This window comes from Anguilla rostrata, chromosome 5, assembly GCF_018555375.3.
Source record: "Anguilla rostrata isolate EN2019 chromosome 5, ASM1855537v3, whole genome shotgun sequence".
Lineage (NCBI taxonomy): Eukaryota > Metazoa > Chordata > Actinopteri > Anguilliformes > Anguillidae > Anguilla > Anguilla rostrata.
In genome coordinates this window covers 48,008,746-48,033,843 of record NC_057937.1, presented here as the reverse complement: position 1 = coordinate 48,033,843, position 25,098 = coordinate 48,008,746, and the positions used below count along the sequence as shown (strand labels likewise).

At 39.7% G+C, this 25,098-nt stretch overlaps 1 protein-coding gene across 2 annotated transcripts in view; it reads right to left on the bottom strand.

The window, feature by feature from the left end:
* Positions 1-4,034: 4,034 nt before the first annotated feature.
* Positions 4,035-25,098, bottom strand: part of LOC135255501 (NT-3 growth factor receptor-like) — a 185,453-nt gene continuing 164,389 nt past the window's right edge. For both annotated transcript variants that reach the window (XM_064336747.1, XM_064336749.1), the window contains 2 exons: positions 20,378-20,536; positions 4,035-16,020 (listed from right to left, as the gene is read on the bottom strand). In XM_064336747.1, the coding sequence (XP_064192817.1) occupies positions 15,835-16,020; positions 20,378-20,536 (345 nt within the window). In that variant the 3' untranslated portion in view covers positions 4,035-15,834. The remainder of the gene's footprint in view (positions 16,021-20,377; positions 20,537-25,098) is intronic.

Here is a 25,098-nt window from a genome sequence, read left to right as displayed (position 1 = left end):
TAACCATAACCCAATCCCTAACCCTAGCTTTAACCCTAACCCTAACTGTAACTGTAACCCTAACCCTAACCCTAACCCTACCTGTAACCCTAACCTTATCCCTAACCCTAGCTGTAACTGAAACTTCAATCCTAATCGTAACCCTATCTCTACCTGTAAGCCTAACCCTTGCTGTGACCCTAACCCTAACTGTAAACCTAACCCTGACCCTAACCTTCCCTGTAACCCTAACCTTAGCCCTATACTTTGCCTTAACCCTAATGTTAGCCTTAATCCTTCCCCTAACCATAACTGTAACCCTAATCATACCTGTCGCCCTTACCCTAGCTGTAACCCTGACCCTAAACCTGTATTCTGTAACTGTATTCGTATGTGTAAGGCAGCATTAGGTTTACATCTAGGGTTAGAGTTTGGGTTACAGCTAGGGTTAAGGTTAAAGCTAGGATTAAGGTTAGGTTTAGGGTTACAGCTAGGGTTAGGGTTAGGTTTACAGCTAGGGTTAGGGTTAACATTACAGTGAGGGTTACTGCTAGGGTTAGGGTTACTGCTAGGTTTAAGGTTAGGGTTACGTTCACAGCTAGGGTTATGGTTAGGGTTACAACTAGGGTTAGGGTTAGGGTTAGGGTTGGAGCTAGGGTTAGGGTTTGGGTTTGGGTTACAGCTCAGATTAGGTTTAGGGTTACAGCTAGGGTTAGGGTTCTTCACCAATGAACAAAGGACTCTCTACCGTGTCCAATGAGGCATCCCACAACTCTTTCTAACAAGCAGTTCAAATGCTGTGAAATAACAATCTTTGGCAATTTAAATGAATTGCAGAATTTTCACCCTCGTGATGTCACAATGCTCTGTCTTAAGCTGCTAGAGGGCATTGTGATGTCACGATGGTCAACATTATACCTTTTATTTTCTGTGGGGCACTATTGCCCACAAAATGGTACATTTTTCAGAATCCGTTCACCGAAACTTTTCACAAAGTACACAATTCTCGATGAAGCGGCTCGATTTGTGTATGTGGCGCAAATACTCTGCGATCCAAAAAAATGGGTGCAATAAAGAAGAATAATACGTGAGATAATAGTTGTGTGATTGCCAAAGGCAACCACACTAATAATAATATCAATAATATAAATATTATTACTATTATTATTATTATTATTACAAGAGTATGTAAGACAGGTTTATTTGTGTCTCCTGCAGACAATCTCCTCACCAGAGCCAGTTTGCTTGAAGACCATTTGTCTTTAATACTGATTCTCCATGTGTCTTACAAACATTTAAACCTGAATGTGTGTGTGTGTGTGTGTGTGTGTGAGAGAGAGAGAGAGAGAGAGAGAGAGAGTCTGTGTGTGTGTGTATGATCATGGTGTGGTGCTTGTGTATTGTGTATTGTGCATATTAAAGCTTTATGGAAATTTGGGAGAAAAAACATTTATTTTAAGATGGAATAAGAAATTCTCACAAATTATGAGTCTAAAAGATTAAAATACATTTTGTATTGCTTACACAAAAGCATTACAGGATAAGTTACCAGGACTTTTTTGATCTACAGTCAGCTGATATGCCTTCCAACAATATTAGAGAGATAGGAAATATTGGATGTACATTATACCAATGGTTTGCATTAAGCCCCAGGCGAAGACCTATTTAACTTCTATCAGCTTCTAAAGTTTGTTGCCTGATCTACAGAGGTGAGGACATTAAAAAGCATAGAAGGTTGTGCTCATCTTTTCTGTCTTCAGAAGGATTTTAAATTATCATAATTAGAAAGTGGAGGATTACACTCTGCATGAAAATTACATATCTATTAAATTTAGTATGATACAAATCTCGGGGTCAACACAAAAGCAGTTCCAGGAAATGTTTAACATGAAGAGGTATTAGACAAAGAATAGGCAGAATTTTATTTTACTGCCTAGACACTCTGTAAATACTAACTCATTTAAAATGCAGTTCCTAGTTACAAGCTGTTGTACTGCATAAGATATATTTGTCTTTTTTGTGACAAGAAGGCAAAAGTGAAGGACTCCTTTTCTTCAACGATCGAGCTGTGTCACTGCACTACAATACTTCACTATGTGTTAATCATAGAAAAACCTTCGAGTTTAGTATTTACTTGACATAGCATTTCATGTCAGTACTTTGTTGTGTGTTTTAAACTGTGCATATGTGTGGATTTACTATATTGTGCATACTATATTATGCAAATTCTGAAAAATTTGGTCTAAAACTGTAAGGTATGTTGTAGCTTTTAATAGTAAATACATGTATAGTATAGTGTCTGTGCTTGCATTGATCCTACACATGCGACACAGAAGCAGGTATCATCTTTGGTCTCACGACTAGCCAGAGATGAAGAGATGTGGTGTGTTGGCAGAGCCAGCAGCCTGCTGGGGTTAAACTGGAGGTTATCGTTAGTCTGCAGGTACAGAGAGGACCATTTCATATGGCTATAAGCCCATAGGCGCTCCTGTGCTAAGAAGTGACTCGTGTGCATTTAATATTTGGCAGTAAAAAAAACCCCCAGAAAGACTGCTATCATGCCTTAGCCTGCACATGCTGCGTAAGAGATGTCTTCCATAAGGCCATGCTGTAGAGCAGCTGCAGGGATATGAGAGGTACCTGCTATGAAACGCCCTCCTGCACTTGCGCTGTATTACTCAGCAGCCTGATGGACAGATCATAATTTGTTCCTTAAGCCTGGATTCAATCAGCAGTTTTCCATCACAATCAAATGTAAATTTACACTACATTACTTATGCAAAAATGTTAAAAAATGTAGATTACAAATGTAAATACATTTAGTTTTCCTTTACAGTTTTTACTGGCAGTGAAACAGTTAATTTTGATTTTTTTTAAAAATTAAAATCCCACAGACATGCACACTCATATACTCCTTTTATAATTGAGTGAATTAGTACTTTTTGTCACAACTCAGATTCTTCCGCAGAGGAAGGTGAAACTGTCTTTCTGAGGTGCACTGCCGCGCTATGCCAATAGAGTCTTCAAGCAGCTGCGTCCTACCGTGTGTGACTTTAAAGGAAGCAGAAAATGAAATGCCACAGCAACCACAAGCCCCAGTTTGACAGGAATGGCATTTTTACAGCGTGCACAATGTATAACGTGCAATAAACACCTGCAAGCCAATTGAAAATGATGTGTTAGGAAAGCTCAGCTGTTTATGGCTTCTGGAGCTTAAGTATTCATGGCAGGGCCTCTACTGAATAAGGCATGAGAGCAATACTGGAAGTCTTCTATCCAGTAACTCTGCTTGCTGCCTAATAGTGCTCTATAATTGCTCTGCAATCAATTGGCCTTCAGGGTCCAACTGTCCATCACACATATCCACCTACATTTTAATTAGGTCCAATTTAAGCCTTACAATATCCTTAGTTTATTTCAGAGTTTTGGAATTTCTGTAAAATAAAAAAGGTGTGCTACAATGGTATGTCTTAGCAGTGTAGAGTGTATTCATTATTCAAACACAAATGTGATTATTCAAATAGTTTTCTGGAATATACTTGTTTTGCTGTTTTTTTAAATAAAATCTGTATCCTATGGATACCCTACCATAGATCGGCGGCCTGTGCTGGGTATATTCCTGCCGCTCGCCCAATGCATGCTTGGATAGGCTCCAGCACCCCCCATGACCCTGCTCAGGATAAGCAGGCACGGATAATGGTTGGATGGATGTATCCTATGCAATCCTATCCAAATGCTGTGCAAGTCCAACAAAATATACACAGCTGCAAAGTTTAATGTGACCATTTCCAGCTGTGTATATTTTGTTGGACTTGCACAGCATTTGGTCCAAGATTTCCTAGCTTTCATAAATTCAAAGTCAGGATGTGTTGTAAATATATTTATACTGAGAAACAACGAAGGTCACATTCAGCAGCTTTAAAAGGAGGGCTGAATGAAAGAAAGCCCTCCTTTTTAAGCTTCTTTTTTTTAAATGAAGGTAACTCAATAAAAATGATGTGTTAATAAAAATGAAAATGACCTTAATCACACTGTACAGTAACCACAGAACAAGGTCACTTTTGATTTTCAGTTTATTTATAGAATAAGTCTACATAAATCGTCATTGGATACATACTTAATTACAGCTGTGTTTAGTTTATAGATGGATAAGTTAACGTAACACTGTGATTAAACATGACTTACAAAGAGAGGAACTCTGAGTATTTGTACACCTTGTTCCTGCAGCACTCTAAAGAGGATTGAACACACCAACAGGAATACTTGTGAGAACTGCAGAATCAGCACTTAGCTAGCACTTCTCAGGTGGAAATACATTACCATCGATGCCAGAGGGCGCCACATAGTTATTTATAACTATACATAGCTGGATGGTAATGAAAACACAAAATACCTGCACCCAACACACACAAATATAAAGACATTATAAAAGCTTGTCCTGTTCCCTCTGTTTGTTGAGTTTTAGTCCATCCCAGATGGATAACAGACCACAACAAAAGTAATTACACATATATGTATAGCAAATCGCTTTACATATTTCAATATTGGAATAAATTTATTCTGAAATACATTTTGGAAGAGAAATATATTAAGGTGAAAAGGTACACATATCATAGATGGATTGTTTCAATTTGCCTTCTGCTTCAAACATCTCCAGCACGTTTAGATGTATTTATTTTTGGCTGATAAGAAAATTTTAATTTTGAATGCTAAATGCAGTTAAAATAAAATACATTATTGATAATTGCACCTCTGGGGAAATTGTTGTTTTAACAATTGAATAATGTTGAACAAACACAATTTACTTCCCTTCAATCGTATGCAAAATATTAGCTGTCACATCATGGGTTGTATTGTACACTAATATATTTCTCTCCCACTGATATTTACCTGATGTCAGTGAATTGGTTCATGTTAAAAGGAGCAACTCTTTTTTAGGTTCCCATCCTTCCCCTGTAAACCTTGGTTGGAGATGCTGTTCCAGCAGCGCTGAGAGCCCACCTCGGATCACCTGACCAATTACGCTTTCTGTCACGATGAGATCAAACACAAAATGACCTGCTGTTGTTAGCAGATGAAAAGATAAGGCGGAATGATGTCGCCGGACATGGTTGTGGCTGGACATTTCCCAATGCTTTGTTCACATTGATTGGCTTACCAGCTTCAAGGTAGCACTGTGAGCTGGGGGGCATCCCTAGGCTTTGGGGCTTACTACTGATGTCTTTGCATGAGATGAAAGCCTTATGGCCAAAGTTGGTCTTTTCAGGACATTTAAGCATTTTTTAAGAGAAATTAAAAATGTAGAATGGCATGATCTCTTTGTTTTTTCACTCATGGGATAAAACAAAAAAACATTTACTGACAGCCTACCTATCCGATCATATTGATTTTTTACAAAACCTATTGAACAGGACACTATCAAAAGTGGCAAACCCAAATGTGCAGCGTATGAAGTGAAGTGAGGCTTAATTCCAGCTTACTGTAGTCTGGCAGACAACAAGCAGTATAATGTAAATTACTCTACATTCAGACCCTTAATATTATACTCCCACATGTCCAGTATTCAACATTTAACACACAGTTTGCAGAATGTTCATATCCATGCAAAGCCGGTACCACAGCCGATCAATAGTACCCAGATGCTCATCCCCTACATTCCTTCCAGCCTCTCTGTTTCCTGAATCTCTGAGGTTCCCACTGGTAAAAGCAGTTTCTGGTGCTATATTAGGGTTTGTGGATATTCAAGGTGGTGTGCTCAAGAACAGAACACGCATTGAAAGTGGTACTGTCACAACCATTCATGAGTGCTTCACAAAATGCATCGAATTGGAATGTTTCAGCTTGTATGGTTGTGAGATCAACCTTCCAATGTTAGACAGAACGGACCATCTGGTGAGTTTATATAATGTATGCTGATACTGCAGGTGGTGAAAATCCCAGGTGTTCAGTGACACCATTGCTGTTCCTGGGACAACCACGCAGATGATGGTATAGGTGTCAATAAAATTCTAATGTATGCTAAATTATAAACTAAGAATACAGGGAGTGTATTTTTAAATGCATTACGTAAAAAGTGTCATAGAAATATATCAGTCATTGAAAGCTTGATATCAGAAATGTCTTCCTAAATTTAAAAATGTATTCTGAATGTATAGTGCATAAAATTAGTCATACTATATGCTAAAGACATTGTCCAATACTTTTTTCTGCCTACTGCAACATGCATTCATTTTAAGAGAATATCCGTTCATTGGGATTCAAACAACTAGATGCAAAATAAACACAAAATAATTGTTTTACATGGAAATTCAAAAGGATTATTGTACCTAATCAAATCACTGTATTAATTAAAAACTCTATGTTTGGGCAACAGAAATGAGCAAAGGTCGAATCAAAAACACAAAAGAAATGTATCTCAGTTGTGTAAACCGTGGAATGTAGTACTAATGAATGCATAATTAAAATTTTGTGGGTCATGTTGAAGCTACAGATACATTGGCTGTCTCAAATAAGCTGTTCTAAAATAAAGTAACTGGAATTTTATAAATAAGAACTATTTTTCCATCATTACATGGTAACCTTGTATTTACATTGCAACTGCAGACTAAAACTGCCCATATACTGTTGCCATTACTAGATTTACAGGGACAGATGCTACTGTAGATCATCACTCAGATAGAAATGCAACCTGTACCAAGGAATATATAGCCTAGTACGATACAACAAAAAAAGTCTGCGGACATTCCTACGTCTCTCCACCAGAGGATCACCTGACTACATGGCTGTCAATAAGGAAACTGACAGCAGTTTATTCACTGAATATTATATAATATTCACTCTCTCTCACTCAGTGGTATTTTTTTTACAAAAGGACAAGTGTTCTCTAAAAACAGAAAATGTGAAACAAAAACAATGAAACTACGCCAGCTGAAACAGCCACAATGTAATAACTCTGTCATACTGCCTCATTGCACCCTACTCTGGACATGATGTAATGTGCAGAAAAAGGCTGGACCATGTCAGAGCTCTACCAGCCTGACTGAGATCAGCCTTCCCACTTTTTCCTGGTTTGCTTTTCTTCAAAGACTCTGTACACGCAGATAGACTGCCCAGCAAGTGCTGCTGATAGTTTGCCAAAGCCCTAAGCTATTTGTTATCTGATGCACTTCATTTCAAGAGAAATGTGACACTGTTTTCTGGATACCTTTCTCCTCTTTGAGATGAAAAACCAAACATCCTCATCGCATAAAACAAAAGCAAAAGCTTGTTTTTTTTAGACAGGCGGCAGGTGGCAGGACAGCTGACCCAACCCTGAATTAGTCACATCTGATACACATGAGTAATATGACCCTGAATATTACATGGAATAGCAGCTGGTTTGGGTTCTATCCCATTTTTGTTCAGTCAGTGCAAGAAATGAACTGAAATTTACTTCATGGATTGAATTTCAATTCATGTCCTTAATTGGCCAAATTGAAATGGAATTGACTGTAAACGTGGTTGGCAGACACTTAAAAAAAAGCTAATATGCTGCTCACAAATGTTTGTGTATGTGTGGGCAAATTTGGGTGGGGCTAGAGCTATAAGTGGTAAGCAACCTATGTTGAGTTGCCACGGAAATCATACCTATTACTTCCTAAAAGGTAATATTAATTCAATAGGTTGAACCACCAATGCTTGAAAACCATACCAGGAACATACTTTATAATGTGTCAAATGAAAATTAAATGAAATCCAAGACATGGAAATTGAACCCTCTCAGGCAAGGGTGCATAATGCTTTGCCCTTTTTTTCAACAGTACAATGGGAAAATTACTTTCAAAGACAAGCCTAGCTTACGGCAGTAATATGATTTATTTTCTAACCCAACTTTGGCGACCATAGGACCATGAATTCCCTTGGTTCAGACTTCTGACAGAGCTTGGAGAATCAATGTGTACTACAAGCACTTCTTAAGTACTGTGGCAATGTATTTCCATTGCATTTACCAGCACATAGCCAAAAGAAAGTGACTTCACAATGTGAATGCAATCCATTTTCATTGCTTTTTAATTGTTACTTTTTATTTTTCCATGAAACTAAGGATCTGTTTCAATCAATCTCTTTGGAGCTGGAGTTCTCATTCAAATCTGTTTCAAAGTCCTATAAAAAACATGATTTTCATCTGAATTCAGTACTTTGGCATCGTGCTTCTAAATGGCTGCAGGGCTGGCAGTTATTCTGATGAGGATAGGTTACCCTTTGAAAATGACAATGCTCTCAGTTTTTCTCTGATCCACCTAATTAGAGGTAACTAATGGCTGGATAGCATGCAACAGATTATAAACAGAAGTATATCCAACGTGGAGTCAATCACTGATATTACATTCCCAGTAGTGAGTCTAGTTATAGAGTGCAAGATCATTACAAAGAATGTACAGGGGAGTGACAAAAAGGGTAGCTATCAGATGTTTTATAAATGTTCATGAGCAACTTTATGACTAACCACATTTTTGATTTGGTTCTGCTATGGCATACAGCAAGTGTGCTGCACACCCAGCCAATGTTTTGAGTTTATGTTCATCACCTTATCCTTCTATCCAAGCCACATAAAAGGTTTGCGGACCTAAACTACAGCTAGTCCTTTTCAGTTTAGTCATCATGTGAATATCCCATTTGCTCTACCTGGATTACTACCCATTTCATGAATATCAGTCATAAGGAGGGGGAGGGGGGCGGACAGTTTGCATGACAACCAGTTTTTTGCGCATTCAGATGTCACAAGACAACTGTAAAGAGAGAAATATTTTCAGTTCGTCCAGTTTATCTTTAAAATGAAGAATTTTTAAAAGTATTTATTTGTTCTTCCTGGAATACTACTCTCTGCACAGACACAATTTATGTTGAGTAGGGGGAGGGGGAGGAAGTGGGTTGGAAAAAGTTTCAGCAACAACTGTGTCACAAAATACGCTAACAGACGGGAACACGGTAAGTCCATCAGCTGTTCTTTTCCAAATAATTACCCTCAGTAGACAGCAATGTGACAATATGGGTATGAATATGCTGGATGCACACAGTTATGCTGTTTCATGGGAATGAAAGCCTCCATAGTAGGCTTTCTCCTGGCTCCGCTCTCCCCTGAGTCCATGTCTGAGAGGCCAGTCCGAGACTGCTTCAGCAGCCTGTGATTATACACACTTCAGAGGCACCGGATCAAGTGAGGATGCAAATTAAAAACTGCCTCTTCATTTGTTCCTCAACACAGCTAGAACTTTTAATGACAAGTGGGAGGAGAAAACTCCTGAACCAATTTCCAAAAGCTCGGAGACGGGCTAATTTGTATAATTTAACCTATATTCACCTTGCCTGGAAAAAAAGGAATACATGTAGTAGACATTCTGGTATACTGTTCTTTCTCACTCCAGATTATAAATAGGGACATACACTACTTAAATACACAAAAAAAATTCTCAAGGATCAAGGATGATCGTTGTAAAGCTCATCATTCCAGGAAAAAAAGGCCATATTATAGCAGTGGCACACCACATGAAATAATAATAATAATGTAATTGAAGGTTTGGCATACATTTAAAGAAAGATGCAGAGAAATGTCCAATATGAGTGAAGTGAAGCCTAAAAGGTGTATAAATACAGACACCTTTCAGATAGATAAGAGTTTCACAAAATAAATCAGCCACAAGGTAAAGGTGAATATGCTTTGAGGTACAGCATGTCCTTACCTTGCTGCAATTAAGACAGAGAGCATGTCCCTCACAAAAGAGACAACAGAAGAAAAACTGCCCAGAGACGCCGGCCCTGTAACCTGAGAGACAGAACAAAAGCTTACAGCATTTGCTTCCCTTTGTTCTGAACTGACACATATTTTACCTGCTTCTGCAGCAATGGCTGTCCCACTGGACACAATGCTCAAAACTATTAGCACCACTGCCAGGTGGAAAAAAAAGAAAAAAAAGCTGAAAGAAGAAGCTGAATCCCAGACAGGGCTCTAACCTGTATTCCACCCTAGATGCGGGCTGGGTGAGTTGAGTTGGAGGGGAGGGGGCACCGTCTATCGTGGACACAATGTGTGGTTTTTTTTTTGTTGCTTTAGTTGCCCCCCACCCCCACCCCACCCCACGAGACAGATGATGCCCTAGGCAACCGCCCCTTGTCGCCCACAACTGGCCCTAATCCCAGCTTTTGGTAACAGGACTCTGGCTGTCTACTTTCCTCCAGTGAGACCGGGCGGAGAGGTGGGCCGGTTCGCCATTTGTTCGAGGGTTCCGTTCCAGCCCTCCCACGTCCCCACCCATTTTCGGCACACAATGCATCCCTCACATCTCTGACAGACCGGGAAGAGGGCAGAACACAGGAGGGTTAGAGCCGTGCAATCGGACGGGGGTTGCCCCTTGCATTCCAATGAGGCTGCATCAGAAAACTCCCACCGCCAAGGTTAATCTAGATGTCGGCATCTGCTGACAGCGCGGAGATTGCTCCGGGGTGACATCCCATTTGAAGTCTTAATGCTGCCGTCGATTTCCTTCTGCCTCCAGGAAATGAAGGAGGATTTGCCTTTTGCTGGGTGTATGTACAACTGTACCTTGCAAAACTATACTCACACTCCATTTTTGCCTCCCTCCCTTCTTGTCCTGTTCGGTAAAAAGCTTGTCTTTGCTTTGGGTTGACAGGCTCAAAGTGAACTTTCATCTCCGGCACATGCGCACACATACGTGTATACACCTGCACGCAGACATAAATCCACACCAACGCCTTTCTGAAGCATACTATGTGTGGAGAATGCCAAAGTAGCAATAAGTTTTCCTCTGAGTTCGGGACACTGGCTCTGTATCACTGCACTAATTGGAAACTATTAACTATGCAAATTGTAGACTTTAACAAGGCCACTACAACATCCTTATAAAATATACAATTGTTCTTACCTTGAGAAGAGTAGTAGTACATGTCACACTATCTTTGTAGTAGTTTGTCTTAATGTTTCTTGACAAAGATTTAATTTGAGTCAAAATTATATCATTATAGGAATGACAAAATATAGCAGTGCCTTTCTATTTTTATTACTGACTTATTTTGTGATGAATCACCTCCTGTCTCTCCCACAGAAAGACATAATCACAGCTTTTTAATGCCGTACTTCAGGATATATATATATATATATATATATATATGTATATATGTATATATATTTTTTTTAAAATCAGATAAGGATTTTAATTGAAGGCTTTGATTTTGGTGTTTCAAATTACCAACAGGATTTATTGAGAGATCGCATACCGCTTCCTAATATTGGTAAGTGCAGTATGCCATTCAACTCTAATGTCCTTCTACAGTGACTCTACTACTCCCAAATTCTACAGAAAAGATTTATTTTTCAGTAGAATTTTTCAGTAGCATTCAAGGCTTCTTAACCATGTCACATGGGGTCAGGGGCAGTGGGGGTGGTTCTAGTAACAGTGAGGTTTGCACCTTTGGGCTACACAGAACGCAAAGAGAGCTTTTTACGAGCGCAATGATCCGGTTTTCTTGGACCACTTCACGGGTCTCCTGTGAAAAATGACGACTTAAACCTTTATCAGCTGTGGGGGGAGACAGAGCACGACTATCCCAGCTCCCTCCTCTGTGTGCCAGCCAACGCACACAAATGCCATCCCACTCCACTGAGCTAACATTTGACCTTGGGGGATTAGGACAGACAGGCCATCATATCTGGAAAGCATCTGAAGATCCAAAAACTCATTTCATTGGTAATTTCCATCCATTTCTGCGAGGTGAAGCCATTTGGTTCGCTGTAACCTTTGTCACCCCTCTTGTCACTCTTACTCTTCCTTGATCATACTGCCCAGAACCTGAGTGGCAATCTCTTTTTATTCTTTTTTTTTGTCAAAATTAATTTATTTTCTTTGCCAATGGCTTCAGAGGGCAAGACGAGTTTGCATAAAGATACATTTTCTTTATTACTCTCACTGTCAATATTATACTCCTTATTTGGGTCATTGAACGCTGATTAGCTTCAAGGTAAATGGACTGGAAATTCTCGATTTGTCTTGTCTCTTCAGGTTGGTACAGGTGCCCAATGACATTTCAGAACTAATAGGACTCAGTAACAGGACTCAGCCTGAGGAATTAAAACATTCTGCACAGCCCTGTACCGCCCACTGCTTCATCCCTCTGTTTTAAGGAATAGCCAAATCATGGGATGGGAATCATTTAAAACTTCAAGCATCTTCTATTGGAGTGAGAATATAAATCAGCATTCTGTTGCAGCTTAAAATACATAAGCTATAAGACAATCTCATTTTTTTTTGGGGGGGGGGGGGGGGGGTTCTATAGTGACACGCATTTGGACGTGAGCCCATAAATGGAAGGGGGAAAAAAAAAAATTTGCGCAATGATTGTGTTACATAACCACAGCGGGCTCCTCAGTGACGCCTTTCTCTGTCTTCACACAACAGGTGCACTGCTTCCTCCTCGTCTCCGCAGCCAAAAACAAAGCCAAAGCGAGCTCTGTGCCTCCGCACTTCCTGTGTTCACAGCTCGGCTGCCTGAGTACCCTCGCCCGCAGTCGGGAGGGACAATGGAGCGCACAGAGAGTGCGTTACCACACCATGAATGAGATATCACTCAAGTCTTTCCCCCTCCCTAGCATTCCAAATGAGACCGATCCTAAGCCACTGCCTAACAAACCCTCTGAAGCACCTAAATTTAAATGTACTTTTTTTTGTGCCTCCATATTAAATTAAAAAATGAGCACAGTGGAAAGGATCTCCCTTCATATCTCACCAGAGGCTGTTACCAGACTCAAAAAGTGGCAAAAGAAGCAGATACCCAGGAGGGGTACTGCAAGGTGATTTATGAAATCCTCACTTTACAGAAGAAGTCAGCTTTAGAATACAGTGCCGTGTTCTTATGTTAGCACGTCCCGTATTGCAAAAAAAAAAAAAAAGCATGTTTAATGGTCGAACTGTAAATTAATTTCCCACTGGATATATGACACAACAGACTGGAAAATTATTAATTTCAGGATCCTTGTGGATTAAATTATATTATCAGGATAGGGGAGGAGACAGGTCCATATATTCATAGCAATATTTTCAACATTCAACGCTTTCTCCTACATTAATTCGGGCCATATTCTCAGAAACTGGAAGCAACATATGTTGGATTAGCAAGACACTTGTTGCATTACATCACGTGTGCGCATGCTGTATGCTGTAAGCGGCTGCAGAGGAGTTCTGTTGAATTATAACCAGTCAAGGGTGTTTACATTAAGTCACTCATGACTAAAGTTTCGTATCTGAGCACAGGGGCACGTGTTAGGTCGGTGATAGCAGGCTTTTTACCAGCAAGAACCATATTAACAAGGATGAGGGTATGCCTACCAGGGGAAATCTCCTGTCTATCACTCCTGGGACTGTGTAGCCACACAGCCAGGCAAAGTGTAAATCAATGAATAACTACATCAGGACAGCAGCAGGCAGGGACACCGATGCACAAAACATCTTATCACATATCAATAGCCCTTTACATTTCTCCTTTAATATGGCAAGAACCAGCTCACAAAATATGGAAAGCCAAAAAACAAGGTCACAAGATGAACAAATGTTTCAGCTGTCCTCACTGGCTGGCTGAGAGTCCCTTTATGTGTTATAAACCTGAACGCAAAGGTTAGGGACAAGTATATATTCCATTTACAATTTTAGAAAGGGTGGATATATAAAGATACAGAGAAAGATCCAAAGACTTAAGACAAGATAGGTGATTATGAAGAGCACACAAACATTTATGACACAAGGAAGATCATAAAAGAAGCCAGACTGGCTAAGTTTTGTAGAGTCGTGTTAATATACACATTTAATGCTGACATCGTATACACTGTAATATGAGTAATATGCGTATGTGGTAATATTAGTGCTGACATGATGACCGAAACTAAATTTGCTCTGAATTAAACTAAAGTCAGTTTATGCCCATATGGAATAACTTTGGATGCATCACTGTAACTTACTGAATTCAGATTTAAGCTCAACTTCATTTTATGACGAGAGAGTACGTTAATGCAATGTCTTAGTATTAGCCATCACAACACAATGTTCACAATAGCTCTTTACCTCTTCACTGATACCTAATGCTTTTGGTACAATTACTGTGTGTGCCAAGAAAGCAAAATATTAGAACAGGTGAACAGGATAGATGAACTGCCATTAGCCAATGGAATAAATGTAAAAATAAAAAGGTTTTAAATGCTGCATCGATGCACATAGCTATGTCACAAGACTGAATAATACAGTGGTATCTATTGTAGATGCCTCAGCCATGCCTTACAATATCAAAATTGCAGTTATTGTAAGTGTCATAATATCACTCATTATGTGTCATGGAAATTAGGCTTTGATCCACATGAATAATTATTTACACTGGCCTAGAAATTACCCCGTCTGTTGGACATTGGTCTTTATCGCATTACTTCCAAGCTCATGGAATGATGTACATGGAAAATGCACTCTATATCAACGACTCAAAGACAGAAATGGAATGTATGGAAAAACATGGAATGTCTGTAATTGATATTGTGTCCATTAAATTGCCCTTCTAAATAAAATATTCAGATTCTCTGGTACTTGTGTACCATTGCTAATTCTACCCATAAAAATGTCATTTCTGTTTTTAATATTTTAAGAGGAGTAAAAGGGTTTTTTTTTATGATACTAATTTTGGGAAGGATGTATAGTTTAATATAATATTCTTCAAGGAAACAATGTAAAATTAAAGAAGGCATTATGCCATATCTCCTGCTGGAATGGCAGAAGAAACAATGCATCAAGTCATCATGTCACCTCAGCAATCTGGTGTCAGACTCTGACTCTCCATGGAACTTAGTTTTATCCTGTCTCAGTTCCATTACAAAGCTTAAATACAACTTTGTGGTAAGAAGAAAATGAGGCATCCTTAGTGTAATATAAAACATACATTCTATGACCATGTCCAAAAGAAAATATTGAAGAGGATTCTTAAAATATTTATAGAATTAACTCACCATAACAGCACACCAAGGAGCTAAAATAATCTAAATAGGAAAAGAAATAAGTTAACATAATTTGTGACACGTATAGAAATTTACATTATGTACATTCAGTTATTAAATTAGGTTGTTTGTAATGATTGGTGGGTCCTTCTTTCCCAGGGTTTCTTCATTTCACCCACATGGTTGTGTTTTTCTTTCCCTTAGAAACAGAAAGCCCCGTTGAATGTCTCCTCTGGTGTCAGAGATAAGATCCAGCCAATCAGAGTGCAGTAAGGCTTTCTTCAGTAAGTCCTGGCCAATAGTCTGACTCTAAAAGGTGATATACCCTTAGCAACAAATATGGCAGACATCCACATGTTGAGAAAGAAAAAACTAAATAAATAAAAATATATATTATATTTATATATATATATTTATCAAATAAAAAACACTGGGGAGTTTAGTCTTCGATCAGGCTGTTGGGATACCAAAAGCAAACACGTTGGTTCTCTTCCAGGCTTTGTTTTTTAAAGTCATTTTTTCTTTTTTCTTTTTATTTATTTTATTCTTTTTTTTTTCTTTTTTACTTTTTTTTAAGGAGGTCGCTTTTAAGAAAAAAAGGGAAATTCCTCTTCTTACAGTAGAACTCTGTACATTTTGTATATAGGTAAACAAAATGTAAAAGTGTTTTTTTAAAGAGCGTTATCCTGTGTATCGAAAGGCGTAGCAGGCACTTGAGTCTATCCCCATCTCGTTGGTGTTTGACAGTGGAGCAGTAAGGTACATGTTGTTTGGTTTTTCCTGGATTGTGTTTGTCTGTCCGGCACAGACAGACACACGGGCGGGGCCCACCGTGGCTAGCCCAGGATGTCCAGGTAGACGGGCGTGGCCTTCCCCAAGGCATACAGGATCTTCTGGATGTCCTTGATGGTCAAACGCTGCTGTGGTTCCCTCTGCCAACATCCCAGCATGATGTCATACACCTCCTTAGGGCAGACTCGAGGCCTCTCCAGTACACGACCTTGTGTGATGCACTCGATGACCTGCCAAGAGGACAGTGAACAGGTCAACATACCTGTAGAGCCATCAGTGCAAACTGGACGCTAATTTTATTCTCAAGGCCTTGTATAATATATAGTGAATTTACAGCAATACACACGCTCACAGACACACACGCATACACACAAACACACACGCACGGACGCACACTTCTTGAATGATTACTTCATTAATATTACTAGAATTCAACAAGCATATATTTTTTTAATCAAACTGCTTAATTTGATATGATAGCCTAAAGATGAATAAACAAAGCAAAGTGAACAAACACCATAATTACAAGTGCGGACCTCTTCATGTGTTTGATATCACCTGTCCAGCTAGCCTTTGGTTTTTGCATTTCAGTGTGCCAGTTTTCCCTTGGGTGGTGGCAGAAATCTGTCAGCTTCATATTGATTTAATGGGTCATGCTCAGGAGATAAAATAGGGGCCTCAAAGTCACAAAGCAGAAGGACTAATCATATACTCCACGCTGCACAGAGACTGCTCAGGGTCAATCACAGTGAAATTAACAGTCACCATTAAATCAGCATTTGACCCAATGCTGAGCCACACTGAACACAGAACGATGCTGATTATATTTCAGCTACAGTCGGAAGTTACATTCCCATACAAAAGTCACTGCGGGTTCACCAGGGAGTACTAAAAATAATCAGGTTAAAAATAATAAATACGCTTCTGTAACACCAATGCAGACAGGCTTTACTATTGACTTTCTGCTGCAATATCTCATGCTTTGAGGAAGCTTCACCTGTTCCTTTCGTCAAACTAGCCATTCACAAGCAAGAATGGTTGTTAATGAGTTATGTATTGTGCATATTTCAACTGTGTCCAGCCACGTGGCACATTTAAAGACAAGACATGTTGCTTTCCAAAGGAATAATGCTTTAATAAATTTGTCTAACCTTATTTTTATTATTAACTTATAAAGTTATTATTTTTTCATCAGCATTCTATGATCCACAAATCACATTTGGTAAGATACCGTAAGTACAATTAAAATGACAGAAAATGGGTGAACGGAAACATAATGCGGTAATCTTTGTTGAGACTTGGTGATTGGTCAACAAATGAATGATATTAATGTATAAAGCAGTATGCCAGTGCCACACTGTTTAAGTGAATGCAAATCACATCTTTAAGGAAAATGTTCAAAAGACCTTGGAGATATTCAATTTGTTCACCCATCCCTTGCATTTGTATTCACACCACTGAGTCAAATTTCTGAAGTGCTGTGGACGGAATGACCCAGTATGTTTGGCTGATTAACCTTTTGATTCATAATCTTTTTTGTTCCATTACCTCTCCAACAATGCCAGCTCTGCACCTAATGAAAGAAGTTAGCAGGAAGCTGATCAAATAATGTGTTAGATAAAACTGAGCTTCCTTTAAGCAAGACATGTTTGGATTTGTCTTGGACCAAGTGATCACCAAAATCATAAAGAATAATTTAATGGATCTTCACAGCAACTATGATATTGATTCCTTGCACCGTTGAATAAATGGAAAGGTCATAATTCAACAAGTGATTTTCTGCTCAGGTTTAAAGAAATGGATCTAAATTAAGTTGTTTTTTTTATATTGCGTTTCAAAGCAAAATGTGTCTGATTATTCTAAACGTATCAACTATTGATGCTTTAATTGCCCATTCAACAAATGCAACATTCAGAGGGTCAAATGGGTTACATGTTCTTAATAAAGCTGCTTGGACACGATCGGCGTCAAAACACTCGACATGGTGTCAAACCATTAAATCTGATGGAGAGGGTGTTGATGCCTGACCGGGCAGCTAAGCCTGGCATAGTGCACAGCTCAAAATTGATGCAGAGCTGTGATCTTCAATGTTCAGATCTTTTGAACTTTAGCCTTGCTTGAAGCTGACCTTTCGTAGCACGTCCAATCACATCAGCTGTGTATGCAGCAGGCAGATATAAACATGGCAGAATAGCTAATTCTATATGTCTTGCCATTGTCCTGAGCTGTATAACCCAAAAATAAGTTTGACCTTGGGGAAGAGGAGGCAGATAAGTAGTCAGCTGGGGCTAGCTGGTGCTACTATAGTTTGCTATTCTGTATTATCGCTATCAACATTGAACCCCCAACTAGCCCAACTAGATTGACAACTGTTGTCATTTTGGGACAAACCCAAGATTTTCGCTTTCACAAAGCAAGTTCACAATTTAGCATTATATCGCAGAAAACTGACTACTATCCTCAGTTGTTAAAGTTCTCCAAAAAAACAGCTTTCCTGGATGGGTGACATCAAGTTTCAACGGCTGGCGGCACTTCATTCTTGTGTAGTCACTCACCACCTTACTTGCTGTCGGAGGCAGCATTTGACTCTTGTCATGCGAAAGTGGCTGAAGCCCGCTTTAAACTAGGAGCATTGCAAATTAAATGCAAAGATTACTCTCACAAAATGCAGTTAGACATGAACATTAAGTAATGCCGAATTATTTTTTTTCCTGGCACAGCATCAATATTTTACTACAGGGTATTTTTGGTCATGAGTGAAGAACAATTACACCACCAGACAAAGGCTTAACTGCTGAGCTAAGGGTTTTGGAGCCTGGTACGCACCGGGCCCAAGGAACGTGTCTCTGTTAGTGTAAATGACTGTGCTGTGTAGTCTGCAACACTACAACAGAGAGCAGTGGCTGTATACTGTAGAGGAAATGTATTCACTTTAACACCCACAGGAGAAGTTAATGAAGCCAGTCAGAACTGTAATTATTTTCCCCTTTCTCAACTCAAAATCTTTCTTGACGTGTATCAGCATGGGGAAATTGTGTGCTACTCTCCAGGGGCCTCATTTATCAAATGAACCTATAGTCAGCGATTGTGGAGTGTCCACACACATTTCCAGAGAAGTATCTGTTTCATCAAAATGAACATGAATGTGCAGTACCAACGATCAAATATTTACAACGTCTCCAGACCTGGAGTAAACACATTTCCTTATGGCAAAAAAGCAACATTGCAGGTCCATATGATATTTTGACAGTTCGACCACAAGAGATACAGTGGACCATGTAATATCAAATCTAGGTAAAAACAATAAAAACAATCTTTCTAGTGCCACTATGGGGGAACTAAATGGGAAACTACGTATAAAAACATATAAAAGGCTGTAATTTCTACATGGCATTTCTCACAGCATTTACTCATTTACATTCAATTGGGATTTACCAACATTTACCAATAACAAAGAATGAATAAGAGGTAACTTATGTGTATGACCACTTCCAATAAACAAATACAGCAACAAATCAACAAATTATTGATTAATGGGGTCCTATATCTAATCATCTCTTTTTACTCTTTACTCTTTTTTTATTTTTTACATTGTACACTATTGAAACTCTATTCTTTTCAACCAGAATAGGAAATTACAGATCACTATTCATTCCATGTGATAGACAAGCTCCAAGAGTGACAGGTTGCAACTACTTATGCATGGTTCAAATACAGGGGCACATAGACCACAGGCAGTTCCAATGTTGCTAATGTGAGAGAGAGTGTGATGGGCACCAAGGGGAAAAGGTCACCTTGAGGCAGTAATTGTCTCACTGACGTATCCATGTATGGTGAGAAGAGAGGCATACATGGTGCTGGGAGCCTCTCATCAGATCTTATGCATAAAATCATGCGTAATATTTTATGTTTTTTATTTGCGGTTATTTTTGATGGCTTAAAGGCAGATGGTCCATATGAATTAATGGAATCGTAAGTGACGTGACAATGAGCAGCCATGACAGTTGCAGCTAGAATTAGCATCCTTTAATTGCCTCACTCTCCTTGAATAAGCTGGAGTTCTAATCGTTTCTCCTCCAGGGTTAAAATATAGTGCAAATAGCTTCTCTGAAAATAGACAAATTCACTTCTTACACAACACATGGTGCTGTAGATGAGCCCTGGGGCTATGACTTGTTGCCTCCTCATTAGCATTTCTCTTGAACTTTGGATAAAAGCATCATTGTTCTCGTCACTGCTCCACGCAGGGCAGAAAGGGTTTTTACAACACAGCTCCAGAATATGAAGTGAATATTAAATTCAATTAAAAAAGTAAAGAATACATAAGAAGGAAATTGGCCACTCTGTAATACTGAATCTTAATTCCAGCAAAAATCAAACATGTGACTCCAGAAACTGAGAGCACATGATATTCATAACAGCGCAAAAACATGCAAACTAGACATTAGTGCGGACAAGATATTAGTACATTGACAAATGTATACACAACTCAAGTGAGATAACCAGTGTGATGATAATTCTCTTTGATGCACTGAATGAGAGAACAGCTTACACAAGTCTTGCTACATACAGTGCTTATGTACATACCTCATTATTGGCCAGCTGAAACCATGGCTGCTTCCCATAGGTGAAGATCTCCCATAGAATGACTCCAAAGCTCCACACATCACTCTCTGTGGTGAACTTCCTGTACATGATGCTCTCAGGTGGCATCCAGCGAATGGGCAACATTGTGTGTCCTCCCACCTATGACAAACATGCTTTCATCAGTACTTAAATCCCATCATTCATGAATGACATTAAATATTACCCAGAAGTGAGATTTCTGTTACACCCAGATAAGGCACGCAGGTATTAATGAGCACTTAACCCCCTGTCTGTCAGGGGCAAGTGTCCATTTTTTACTCCTTGCTATCACAGATGAGCATCCATCATTACTGTACACCCCAACTATCAGAGCCCACCTGTCATCGCCACTTAACCCCCCACTGAAAGTATCAAAGAGAAACATCCATCAGACCTGTTCTCCTACCTGTCGGATAGGCATTCAGTACAACTGTACACCCAACAATCAAATTTTCATCAGCAGGTTAAACCAAAGTACTGTATATCAGAGAAAATCTTTCATCCAGATTTAGCCACATCATATCAGGGACCAGTTTTTGTTAGGACTCAAGAGAACGCCCCACACACAAGAAATATTCCACTCAGCTTTACAATAGATTATAATGGAAGACTGCGTAGTTTATGAACATGTTTCAAACGCGTGAAACAGCAATCATAACAGTATGGAACAACGCATGCAGAAAAATGAGCGATAAAAATGAACTATGGGAATGAAAGCACACTTCCGCTGGCTCGTTATTTGAGGAACTACACAGTGGACAGCTGGAGGCTTCTCCAGAGATTCTTGACAGATTTCCCTGCACTGATCTTAGGTAAATATCAAGTTTTGAAATATTTTTTTTCTGTGGATCCACAAAGGAAAACAGACACCATTCCTAAGATATTCAGAGCAAGAGAGAATCAATGAGGCCAAAGGGGAATTTTTCAAAGGAGAAGAAGGCAGGGCTTTGGAAAAAAGTAATCTGTTAAAAGACTGTTTGACTGTTTTAACTCATGCACCACCTTAATATGTAGTCATGCCGCCCTCCCAAACATTGCCCCTTCGTAACTAGATATTAATGGATAAAACAATAATGATCATCACAGCACTCAGATTTCATTAGCCTGAATTGTTTTCAAATCTATTTCCTATTCATGTCAATTGCACCGCATTAATCATATCTATGGCAGTGTGAACAAGACTGACGTTTCAGCAAGCTGCTTGGTATTGTTCTTTTCAACATTAAGTGGTGGCTCCACATTAATTACAGCGGTCATTGATGTTGAAAACACGTATGGTCGTGGTGCTGATTAAATGTGTAAATACGGAATTGTGTAAATGGGTAATTACAGAATGTTTGTTATCCACCATGGCTAAACCACACTTACATATATTATACTCCATGATGAAGCAGTGTAATGATATTAGAACAGAGTGACAGAGTGGAACATTGTCAGGTACGCACAATTACCATAAAGAAACACAAAGGGTGAGACGCAAAACTAAAGGCTCAAACTCCATCAACAGGTCACAGAACTTTCAATGTCTGCAGCAGTGACTTTCAAAGGATGAGTGTACACTGCAGATATGTGCAAAGAGCTGTGGGAGCATTTGGTAAATGACAGACAGACATCCACCCATTGTGGCCCAAAATATGGAGGATCAGCCCTCAGCTCTCCCTGCACAAATTTCAGAGAGACTAGCTCCGCACCACAAAATGAAATAATCCACACACATTAATTTTTCATGGTAAACTGCACCGGTCACATTGGTGAGTTCTTTCCCTTGGCGTCCCACAACTCCTACCTTCAGTTTCTACTCCACTTCACCCTAATTAGCTTCTGCTAACATCACCCCATCTACTCCATACTCTTCTATATGCTTCCCATCATTCTCTGTTATCCTCTTACACAATCTTGTATAATTGCTGCACAATTGCTGTAACATCATGCATTGATTTGTGAGGGTGTAAACTAGAATTCACATCATCCAAAATGTATGCAGGCAACAGTCACTTCTTTTCTGTTCTGTAGTCCAGCAGCTGAACTGCACAGCTGTAGTGAAGCAGATTGCAGCTGCCCGATTATCCACAGAAGTTAGTACTGAGCACCAAGGTAGGGGAAACCTTTTGTCTATTATGCATCTCTCCATGGGTCACAGAGCCAATATGCCAGCAATAAACTATAATTGTTGTCTTGTTTACAAATATAGAAAAATATTTTACCAGTCAGGTCAGCCCCAAGTATTGTTTTTAAAAAATATATAATTAACAGGCCATTTTTATACAATCTACAATATCTGCAAAATTCTGGTCTTAAGAATACCCACCATGTTGTATAAATGAGCCAGAGACTGCAAAGTAGGGTCATGATGTGGTCATGAAGTCTGGGCTGGGTCCGGATCGTCCACTAAACGCATGCAATACAGTGATGCTCAGTGATGCAAACTGTCCCTGATTAAAACATTTTAATATTGTCTAAATGACAAAAGATATATTTTGACCATATTGGTACCGTTGTCTTACATTGAAATGGGTGGATGAAAGACCTCTACTGGAGCCAACTGCAATGGAGCTAGGGAGCAATGTCTCTCAACATGACCAGCAAGTGAGCAAGAAGCCTGTTTTTGGCCACTTGGTAAATTCTAGGAATCCACCTGAAGAGAGTTTTCTTTTTATAGCATGAAACTTTTTAATAGCCCAGGAAGTCTTTGCGCGTTTACCTTGAGCTGAACAAGCAAGATCTGCAAAACAGAACTGTGTATATCACACTATGGTATCAGTGAAACTCCCCTTTCTCAATGCAATATTTATGCACATGACATGGAAGTCATTGGGGAACAATATCACTGTTGCCTTTGCCAGCTCTTCCGTCTGCACGTATTTCATGTCCTGCTATTTTCTGAGGGGCTGGCTCATCTATGGAGTGCTGTTCAGTCTTGGTGTTTCTGCTTCGTTGACTGCTCCACAGCAGTTCTCTCTAACACAGGGCCATTTTCTAGATGAGCACAGCTTGCTGTCCCAGCTAACTGTAGAGACAGCAACACGAAGACCGCGCACCGACCGTCCTCTCGCAAGATTGACCTCGAATCCTGATTGCGGTTTTCTCATCGGGCGAAATGTTCTCCCCGCCCTGCACATCCCACGCCGGACTGCAGAGATCTTTAGCAGTGGCATGTTGGCACACATTGTGCTCACAAGTGGCTGACCATCTACTAAGAGGCCAACATTTCATGTGTGTACACAGAAAGGCTGAGAGACAGGAAACCAGGCTAGTCATTAGCACAGAAATGAAGGAAGCCAGGGTTACAGATTATCTGTTCACTGAACTTCGTATTGGTTCCTGGACAGCACTTATCTCGACTATGCTTTTGTCAATTACTTTTTTAACTGCACAGCCTTTCTGTAAGTATATAAACATCATTTAAATATATTAGAGGATATAGGTTCAAGGTCTGGAGAAAAGACAACAGAGTATATTTAGTATGCTGGTATGGGTAATTAACCAGATTATACAGATCATTATTAATTATTTGTTCAGGTGCACAAGTTTCAACATGGCAAATCACCAAATACTGACGGCTGTCCTTTAACGACTGAGGGGGTTAAAATCGGCTGAGCAGCCACAAGAAAACCCCTGATATCACGTTGAGCTGTGGGGCAGACCATGTGCAATCAGCACTGTGTTTATAAGCATAAGTATCATTTACAGAGAAAACACTGCAACCCTATCCCCTCATCAATATCTCTAGCACTGTCTAACCACAAGGTGATGATTGTGTTTCATTGCTAATTCAGAAGTCAATATGCTGTTTAATTAAAAGACAATTGCGGTGTCCCGTATTGCAGCCTTTAGGGAAGGATTTTCTTCCGTATCATCCGTAATATGCATAGTGTTAAATGACAACCTCAATTTAAAAAGAGCTATTTTTACCCTACACATCCAGGCTGGTGTTATATGATGCAGTATTATCTGCCTGCGCTGCAGAATTCAAGACACCCCAGCTCAGCTGGTAGCTGAACACATGCAGAAATGAGCCAGCAGGTGAACAATAACCTCACAGAGGCTTGGATTCACCAACAATACGTATGCTAGCAGTGTTTTGGATGTGGCATCTCAATACGTGCCTGCCTCCCTCTCTCACACTGCAGTAAGAAGCAGACTGTGCCGGGAGCTCTCCCTGGCCAGTAGGTGATGTTATTTATTGGCTTTATTTTCATTTGGACTGACTTGACCGGAGGCACAGAGCTGTGGCTACAGTGCGATAATGAAGATGGCTCATCTCCTTATTGCCTGGCAACACGTGGCTCTCAAGGACTTGTAGCCCCGCCCCTACCCTCCCCTTTACACTGTGGGAGAAAACAGACTCGAGCGCTGCTCAGCCATATGAACGGACATTATTGTATTTCATTTAGCTGTGCCACATGGCAAAAAGGACTAATCTCACCCGTGATAGGGAAGACAAAAAACCTGAGATCCACTCAATCTCAACAACCAGGCAAAGATTGCTGCAGTTTGTCTTCACATGCATGTTTCAGAACCTTTCTGAGATGCCCTGTCGATTTTCGACCCTGATTGTTTTTATTAGCCATTTGCTCATACAGGTACATGGCAATGCAAGAAACTATTGCACCAGCAATGCTTAACAACCCATTAGGTTACAGGGGTCAATGCTCAGCTTTCATTATTCTGACAAGAGCCAT